At 34.1% G+C, this 10,268-nt stretch overlaps 1 protein-coding gene across 1 annotated transcript in view; it reads right to left on the reverse strand.

Moving 5' to 3' along the window:
* Nucleotides 1–10,268, reverse strand: part of TSC22D2 (TSC22 domain family, member 2) — a 53,922-nt gene that overhangs the window by 36,650 nt on the left and 7,004 nt on the right. The window contains exon 3 of the mRNA XM_014537467.1: nucleotides 2,532–2,603. Coding sequence (XP_014392953.1) covers nucleotides 2,532–2,603 — 72 coding nt within the window. The remainder of the gene's footprint in view (nucleotides 1–2,531; nucleotides 2,604–10,268) is intronic.

Below are 10,268 nucleotides of genomic sequence, written 5' to 3' on the forward strand. Positions count from 1 at the left end.
ATGGCACCTACAGTAAAAGGGAAAGGAAAGAGAATATCTAAATACAGACAGAAGCAGACTGATTGGTGAAAAGCTTCTCAACTTGGTAATTCTAATTAAAATAGAGAAGAAAACAGAGGGGCTATGAGAGAACTCTAAGTCAATGTGAGAAAGGTATATTAGTTACTTATATTTTGATTAAAAGATACTCTATGAAAAGAATCCTAGAAAAAGATTCCAGTCTTTCAAGTAGGCAAAATCAGGGTTCTTCAGATTTCTAGGGCAGGCTTAATGAAAACTGGCACAGGACTTAAAAGCTTCCCCTACCGAAAATGATTTCCAAGACTTTATAAATAGGAGACTTGCATAGGCAAATTTATACCTCAAAGCATGTAGAAGATAAATACTGAATGATTCTATTAAATACTTACTTGCCAAATTAGTTGTAAAATTTTTTACAATTCAAAATTTATAATAGTAAAAAATGAACAAGACACTTTGGTGAGATCTAATACAAACAAGGTTAGGAAAAGTTATATATAATATTTTTTAAAGCTTAACACATACAAATCTTCAACCCCTGTCTGCAATGAAAAAGAATTAATAGTCCCACAATACTTTTTTTTAGCTAATTCAAAAGTCTAGATATCTGCCAAGTGAAGTGGTAGATGTTTTGGAACTAATAAAGCTAGCTGCTACTATTCTTCTCAATTGAAAATTTAATAAGCTGGATAAAAAGTTAAAAGGAAACCACTGGTCAGTTTCTACCAGGTCGGGTTTGTAGCCTCAGTACCAACAGGCCAATTTACATTGAATATAGCTGATCTAGAATATGAATTATGATTATATTTTGGCTTTAACATACTACAGACAAGTATCCGTTAACTTCGTTGGCTCTGGACAACAGGCTCCAAGGAGAAGAGAATATATTTTAACCCAAGAGAAACTACAGATATAGTAACTTGCCTCATTTCTGATACCTTAAATGTTTCTGGTATCTAAAATCAAAACTAGATAAGGAGCATTTAGCTGTAAAAACAAATGAAAAGCAGGCAATTTCTATGGTTGTTTTATAATGAAACAAAAGAAATCTTTCAGTATTAAATACAAATTATATTTTAAAAAAAGCTCAAACTTTTCTACATTGATTTGATGAAAATAGATATCTTTCATATTGATGTCATGGCAGCTCACAAAAGTCAGTTATTTGAAATAAATTATCATACATGTGAAAACCATTCTTACATTTCTATATAGAGTGCTATTCTTCCTTTTTCTAAGAGAAAAGTATAAAATATACACCAAAGTACTCACCCTGGCTGGCTACATCTGGCAAGCCATTCGAATGATTAAACCTTCATGCTGTTTCATGCCACAATTTACATTTATGCCTTAACTTATTGCTAGAGTGGGACAATTTTACTTATTTATTTTAGCTGAACAATTTAAAAATGAAATTTATAAACATGGTACTATAAATTTTAAAATGTCTTGTTCTACAAGTAACTATTTTAAAAACATTTTTAGTAAAGTAAGGAACACATCACAAAAAAGACAGTTTGTTAGAAAATTTCTTTCAAGTGACACACAAAGCAAATCAAGCCAAATAATTAGAAGACTGTTACCATTTCTAGGCAATGTAGACCATGTCTTAACATGACATGTTAAGCATGACATGCACTTAGCAATACTCTTTTCAAATGAAAGAGATGGAGTTAAGTCCATGAGTGTTATCCAAACTATGCCAGAGGACACAAATGCGTTGCCAGGCAGAATTGAAAGAACTTTACAAAGCTTTGTGAAAATTTTAAAAACATTTGCGCTCAACTTCTATTAATTAGACACAAAATGATAGAGTGCTAATAAACATTTAGCAAAATAACTCAACAGAGCATATACTACTTAAAATGTGTATTACGCAGAAAGATAAACCAAAGTAACTTTTACCATAAATGAACTTGACTTCATTCAATATTTTTAAAAGTTAAAAGTAAAATGTACACATTTCTGTGAGAAAACCGTTTTAGGGATTTACAAAACAGTAATGCAGACTAATGAATTCTAGCCAACAAGCTTGATGGTAAAGTTTCTCGCCAAGAGTTAAACAATGACTACTATTTTGATTCCTTGGTTTTGTCCCTCCTCCAATTTCTTAATATAAGATAACATTTTGCTTTGAGTCACTAAGGCTTTTACAGAGAAATAAAAGTAGCACAAAATTAAAGTAACTGTAGGCACTTTATTTTATAGAATATATTTTAACATTAAAATACACAAGGGTAAGTAAATATTTCATATAATAAAATTCAATAGAAAATGTAAATCCTTCCAAAAATAAATATAATTAAAAGTTCAGTAAGAAGAAATGTTTATATCCTATATAAAATATAGACTGTCCTTTTGGTTTATTTTGCTGCTTTGTCCCATGCTAAATACATGAGTCCCCCTCTAAAATAACAAAGATCAGTTTTAGTGATGAGAAACCAGTTCAGTGCAAAGCAATTCATGCATACACCTTTGCATGTACACATTCCATATGTGAGTATTCATACCTATCCCAGAGGTTCTTTGATTCCTGAAACGTGTTCAAATGGAACGCTTGGTAGAAAGCAGTTGAAGGATTCCTGTGAGATCCAAGAATTGGAGATGAGGTTGAGAAAATATAGTAAATTCACTACTTTTAAAAAAAAGATGGAAGATTTTAGATTTTTAATACAGTGTAACAGCTTCAAGAGAGAAAGGGAGGGAGAGTGAGAGCCACAATAAGGTTGCTTAAAAGCATTCTGAGCCCTAGCTGGTTCAGCCTGTGGACTGAAGGGTCCTGTGTTCGATTCCAGTCAAGGTCACATCCCGGGTTGCAGGACTGATCCCCAGTAGGGGCGTGCAGGAGGCAGCTGATCAATGATTCTCTCTCATCATTGATGTTTCTATCTCTCCCTCTCCCTTCCTCTCAAATCAATAAAATTTTTTTAAAAAAGCATTCTGAAAGAAATTAAAACTGCACAAAAATCCAGCAGACCCTGACAATTCAGGATCACAGTTCTAAAAGAAAAGGGTAATAAAAAGTCAAATCAAATATTAGCTAGTGTTCAATTATGTTTGTAAAAAAATATTTAACCAGTTCATTGCCTAATCAACACTACCCTTTATCAGATACCTTCATAAATCTCTATATGTTTAGCAGTTTAATAAAGCTGTTGTGAGGTACATGTAAAATAAGTTGTACCTTCATAATACAAAATTCTTCATAGGATCTATTTGATAGGGTTTGATGATGAACGAGTCCTTTTCTAGGTTGGACTTAACAAAATTTTCACCTTCAGAGTCTATTTATTTATGTGTGGTTTCTCTCAGGTAGGGCAAAAAATGGTGCTGAATTGTATGATAGCTTTCTAACTTCTAGCATTTAAGGGGTAATAGTTTGTGCATCTTAATTACCTTCCATCTTTACTATTCCTTAGGGACACTTTCCCTAGCAGTGGTCGGCAAACTCATTAGTCAACAGAGCCAAATATCAACAATACAACAACTGAAATTTCTTTTGAGAGCCACATTTTTTAAACTTAAACTATATAGGTAGGTACATTGTTATTAACTTAATTAGGGTACTACTAAGGCTTAGGAAGAGCCACACTCAAGGGGCCAAAGAGCCGCAGTTTGCCGACCACGGCTAGGGCTATTAACTACAGAATCTTAACTGATAGGCTCATCTGGGCAAGCTCCCAGCAAGCATGATCCACCTCACATCTCAGGAACGGCTTTTCCAGAGACTAAACTTTAATTTTTATTGATTTCAGAGAAGAAGGGAGAGGAAGAGAGAGATATTGAAATATCAATGAGGAGAATCATTGATCAGCTGCCTCCTGCATGCCCCACACTGGGGATCAAGCCCACAACCCGGGCATGTGCATGACCAGGAATCAAACCGTGACCTCCTGGTTCATAGGTAGGTACTCAACCACTGAGCTACCGTGGCCTGGCAGGAGACTAAACTTTTGACAAACCTGCTCTTACAGTTCCCCCGCAGCTCAGCATATTTCTAAAGTCTCTCCCATCCCCAACCTGTACTTTAGGGAACTAACAAAAACTTGAGACATCACTTCTAAAATTCTTGATCCATGCTGTAGCAGAATAACAGCAGCATGCTAAGAATATGAGTGATTATATACTTGACACTAACTGTTCTACATTTATTAACTCAATTCTACAACAGCCCTAAGAGTAGGTGCTATTACTATTCCCATCTCACAGATAAGAAAACTGGGTCAGATAGAAGTAACTTGTCTTATGTCACAGAGTTAGTTAGGTGGCAATCTGGTCCCAGAGTTCATACTCTTAAATCACTATGCTAAATATATAGCAGAGTTAAATTTTAACCTCTCTAGGTCTGTCGCTTTATCAGTTAAATAATGCAGTGATTCATATGTAAAGACTATATAGAAAGCTCCTGGTAGATAGTCAATGCTTAATAAATGACAGCTATTATTTTGTCATAAAAATGAGGTTCAGATACAATATGACATTTCTGAGACCCTAACAATTACCTTAAGAGAGTCTCTGCAGTAGTAGTACAATAAGAAAACTATTTCCAAGCTCTGCTAGAATAGCAATCAAATATCAATGATCATCAAACAAAATAATAGAATTCCATGACTCCAAAAATTAGATTAAGACCCATTGTGTTATCTACTGAATTAAAAACACACACCACACAACCATTTTTAAAAGGCATTTAAAAAAATTTAAACGGTAGGGTACCTCTTAAGATGATCCAAAACTAGGAAAGGTAGACACACACCAGTTGCCAGAGTGTCACCAAAGCAACTATTTGATTAATTAGGAGTCTTCAGTATGTGCACTTCTTTTTGCTTGTCCTACTTCAACTCCTTTCTATTCTTTTAACCTTTTATTTTTCTCTTGACTAGGTCTAAGGCAATCAAAGGCACTGATTAGATATCAAGAAAGGATTAAGAGGCTGCTAACTACTGTTTATTTAATAGCTTGTATCCTCTCAAGATATATTTGTCAGGCCTCTTTTTTCCACTGTACTTAGAATTGGTCTGCCAAATTAAATGAAAGCCAACTGAACCAATTGAAAACTCAATTTGGCTTTTTTACAAGGCTTACCCAGGACCACGTGGGAGCAAGTATGCTATTCATACAGGTTTGTTTGGGAGACCTTCGGTTTAAAATAAACAGATTGACTTAAAAAAGGAAAGTAGTAAATACAAGAGAGTAACAAAGAGTAAACTTGGAAGTTTATTCTGCAAGTCTGAAATTTAAAATTCATTAAAGAGTATTTACAATATATTTATAAGGATAGCATTCTTTAAAAGAAATTCAGATCCTGACTTTGGAAAAACATACATGTATTTAATTTGAATAAAATTCACATGCCATGCCGAAACCGGTTTGGCTCAGTGGATAGAGTGTCGGCCTGCGGACTGAAGGGTCCCAGGTTCGATTCCGGTCAAGGGCATGTACCTGGGTTGCGGGCACATCCCCAGTGGGAGGTGTGCAGGAGGCAGCTGATCGATGTTTCTCTCTCATCGATGTTTCTAACTCTCTCTATCTCTCTCCCTTCCTCTCTGTGAAAAATCAATAAAATATATTTAAAAAAAAAAAATTCACATGCCAAATGAATTGGTTTTAAATAGTCATATGATTTAAGTTATGAAATTCCAGTATTTTTACAACATAAACTAATAATGAAATGTTCTCATAAGTCAAATGTAGAAGTGAAAAAAAGATCTTATCTGTCATTAGTCTTGGGGTGAGAAAAGAACCTGTGAAATAAAATACTATAAATCAGGGGTGGGGAATGTCTGGCTTGAGGGCTGTATAAGGCCCGAGAAATTATTTGGTCTGGCCCTGCCAAGGCATTAGGGGTGAGTTAATTAAATGTTTGGCCAAATATAGCAGGCTAATTTTTAAGGTGATAATTTTTGTATGGCCTGTGAATAATGTTATAAATATCCAAATGGCCATTGGCAAAAAAAAAAGTTCCCCACCCCTACTATAAATGAACCTAAATGTCAGAACGAATACAGTGAGGTTGCTAAAGTGTGCAGTTAACAATCACCTTCTACATATATTCAAAATGAAGAAACTATATGAAGTCATACAATCTATGTACTACAGAAAAACTCAGTATATTCCAAGGATAAAGACAGTAGTATAATATGAAATTTTGGGTTTGTGGAATATTTCAGCTGGAGTGTTACCCATTATCTGAGGGATTTTTAGCAAATTTAACAAGAATTAGTCTCAAAACATTGATTAACAGGCACAGATTAAAGGAGTCAAGTCTGTGAAACCTAGTTGACCAAGAATTTCAAAAGAGCCATTTGTAAATACAGACAGGCCTGATCATTTTCAAAACCAATGAACAAAGTATATTCTTTTCTCTCTTACTTTATATACTAAATAGTCTGTCATGTTAATTTCCAAGTACACGAAAAGTAATACATCAGAAAGGTGACTCAAATGTGACATTTGTCTACTTGCTTTACTAAGGTACTACACCTTTGTAGGGTAACTAATTATAACACAGAGAAAAAAAGGTACATATATACTATACCTCAAAACTAATCTACAAAAATTATAGAAGTTTAAAGGATGAAGTACATACATGAGCCCAGAACTCAGCAAATTTCTTCTTCTCTTATGTCAAAACTCAACTTTAGAGATCTCTAAATAGAAACCAGGGAAATAAAATAAGCAGAGGGCCACCTCCAACATTATCATCTAGGGATTTTAAATGATTAAATATATCCTTCAGGTGAAGGGTTACAATACAACAGATCAGTGGCTACAGTAGGTTTTTCCTTCCTCCTTACAGTCAGCAAAGCAACAACAACAACAACAATAATAATAATAAACTAACTCGGAATATCCAAGAGCACTGGCTTTGGAGTTAGAGGCCCGAGTCTGAATCTATGCTTTGTCACTTAATATCTATGAGACTCAAATCCTCAGAGCCTCAGTTTCTTTAATTCATAAAAAAGGGGTAGAAACACTTCCTTAGAGTTGCTTAACAGATCAAATCACATAGGGCCTAAAACAAGCTTGGTTTGTGTTTTAATATAGAGTTAGTTTCCAAGGCATGCTGTAATAAAAATACTTCTTTGGTAGACTATCTTAACATATACCAAAATATTTCATCATTATTAAGGTAATATTGAGGCAAACAAACTACTTAAGGTAAACAGAATACTTAAGCTAGAGCTAGGTATACCAAGCTATTTAGTATTTTCTAATGAATGAGAATCTTGACTACTGGGACTCAGAGCTCCCCTAGGATTTCCTTATATACAATTTTATTACAAGATTTTAATTAAAAATAGAATACTCACTGAAAAGTGTACTGCAATGGGTTCAAGATACATACTACTTTAATAATAAAAGCTTTAAGAAACATCTTCAACAGCAACCATACACTTATGATAAAAATCTCAATTTCTTACCATGACATTTTAGCCCATCACTCTGGTTCCTGTCAAATTAATCACATCATTTCCCAAATCTGACATAGTCTCACTCTTCCACACTATTATACAAACTGCTTTTCCCCTCTACTTGGAAAATCATCCCCTTCTTTTATCAGGGGCCTAATATAAATGACCCTTTTAAGATTTAGTTCAAGAGTTAGCTTCAGAAGAATGCACAGGTAATAATAGGTTGCTTCTGAGGGCAGAAACTGGGTAGCTAGAGGAGAGAGATGTCGGAGATGCTTTCAATTTATACTCTTGTACATTTTGACTTTTAAACTGTATAAATATATTTATTACCTATGCAGAGAGTAAATTAAACTGTAAGTCAGTCTAATTACTTCCTCCCCACACCAAATTGACATATGGATATCCTAAATTGTTTCTATTAGCACCTTATATTTACGAATTATTTTCAGACAGCCTGAGATCTTTAAGGACAGAATAGTCCTATTTCTGTATCCCAGTACTCAGACTCAGAGAGCACAAAGATAGTTGAATGACTGATATATCTATCATTGCTTTAAATGTCTTCTTGGGTATTCAACCTACTTACTATTTGTAAATTTCATTTTTAAAAAAATTCTCTTTTTAATTCTCACCCAAGGATATGTCTTGATTGATTTTTAGAGAGAGGAAGGGAGAGAAACATTGATGTAAGAAACAATCTATCGTGTGCCTCCGGTACACACCCTCACCAGGGGTCAATGCCCTGCCTGGGAATCGAACCCGAGACCCTTCCTTATACAGGACGACACTCCAACCAACTGAGCCACACCACCAGGGCTGTAAACGTCATTTTTTGGTCATACCTGGTAGTAGGGAAAGGGTTTGACAAGGGGAAGGCTTAAGTAGACAGCTCTATTATGAAATATGTCTAAATGTATGAACTCACACATAGGGAACTTAAAAAAACCTGACCAAGTCTCAAATTCTAATTTTACCAATGAGGAAAACTGAGAGACATTAAATGACCTGACCAAAGAAACCAGCTAAGTGGTAGAAGAGCCAAGATTACAACATAATTAGCCATACTTCTGGCCTAAAACATTATCTCCTCTTCTGATTACATCCATACCATGCAATTACACTTTCAGATCAAAACAGAAGACTCTTGGTATGATTTGTAGATGTCAGAGGTGATCTGGGAGGGCAGTTAGGACACTGAAATATTGACATTTCTATGATGTATGCTTGCCATGCATACCGACTTAATGTTATGAACAGATTGTTCACAAATTGCATAACTTATTTAATTCTCCCAAACTCTCAAAGGGGGAAACAAGAAGCTTAGAGGGCTAAATAAATAGTTCAAGGACAGATGCCTTAAGTATGAAGGAAGTTGGATTTTGTCCCAGGCATATCTGACTCCATTTTCTGTAATGGTCAGTCATATAATATGCTAATGCTATAATTAAACACACCATTGATTTTCTTTGAACAACAGCTTCCCTCTCCTTTTTGTTTTGTTTCAAAGTCTAGGTAGACCATATATATACCAAGTAAGGATTTGTTTTGGTTTATTACAAAACCATTAAGTAAAACTCAATTCAAATTCTACTTTAGAAACTAGTTAGCTTTAAACTTTGCTTTGGGTATCCCTCATTCACAAATTAAATAATCTACGTGTGTGATAACAAAGAGGGATAGCCTAAAATATTAAAAATAACATTTAAAATCCACCAACAGCATTTATAATAATCAACATATTAATCAATTTCTCTTCTATACATCAATAAACAGTCAAATTTTAGTGAAAGATTATGGGAAAGGAGGCTTTACACAACTTAACATTCAAACTTCACTTATGTGTCTTGCCTACTCTGATTAATATATATTAGCAAGGCATTTACTAATAATCTGTGTACTAGGTGACTTATTAAAATTAACTCAACGACCTGCAGAATTTTCACATAACCATCATATGTAAATGTACATATTAATGGATGAGAGTTCATTTTTTTAAAACAGATGTTAGCTTGAGTACAAAGAAAACTAAAAACTTGTATCTGATTCTGGGCATTAAATTTGAAAGGTAAGCAATCCAAGTGGCATAGGTGAAATTTAATTCACCTGACTTAGAAGTAGAAATTATACACATACCTTTAACAGGTAAAGCAGATAATCAATATACCTTTAATGTTATCAGTCAAATTTGAAGTGTATACATTAACATATATAATGAAAGTCAGGTAATGATACAAATTGGTTATTATTCCTAAATCTTTATGAAAGAGTCCCAATTTTTGTCTTAAGAATTAAGATTAAGAATATAACAAATAGGAGTGGATCCAGAAACATGGAAGCATGGAACAGAGTGTGGGGGGAAAAAGAATATAATAAATATTGAGTAATTTGGTATGTTCAAGAATTGCTGTGGAAAGACCTAAATTATAACAATTCAGGTATGCATATTCTTTGTGGATGTAGTAATTCATATTATACCATCTAATCACAAGTCCACCGGTTTAGTATTTAAAACAAACTTGAATGATTTATTCCAATTCAAGAACTGTGTTACATATACTCCTTTAATACTGTCCGTCAATTACTTAGGGTACATATTCATTCAGGCTACATTTAACCATACCTGTTTAAGCCTCTCCTCCTCATACTCAAGAGTAATGAAATTAAGAAATAAACAGTTTCTGTTCAGAAAAGGAAATACATACTGGTTAAACAATTATTAGAAGAAGGAATTAGATCATGGTTCCTCAGTAGAAACAAGTGTTCCTATTCCTTCTGAGATCACATTTCATGTCATTTCACTATATTTTCTGTCTTGGTTATCTGCAGTCA

This window comes from Myotis brandtii, unplaced genomic scaffold (assembly GCF_000412655.1).
Source record: "Myotis brandtii unplaced genomic scaffold, ASM41265v1 scaffold179, whole genome shotgun sequence".
NCBI lineage: Eukaryota > Metazoa > Chordata > Mammalia > Chiroptera > Vespertilionidae > Myotis > Myotis brandtii.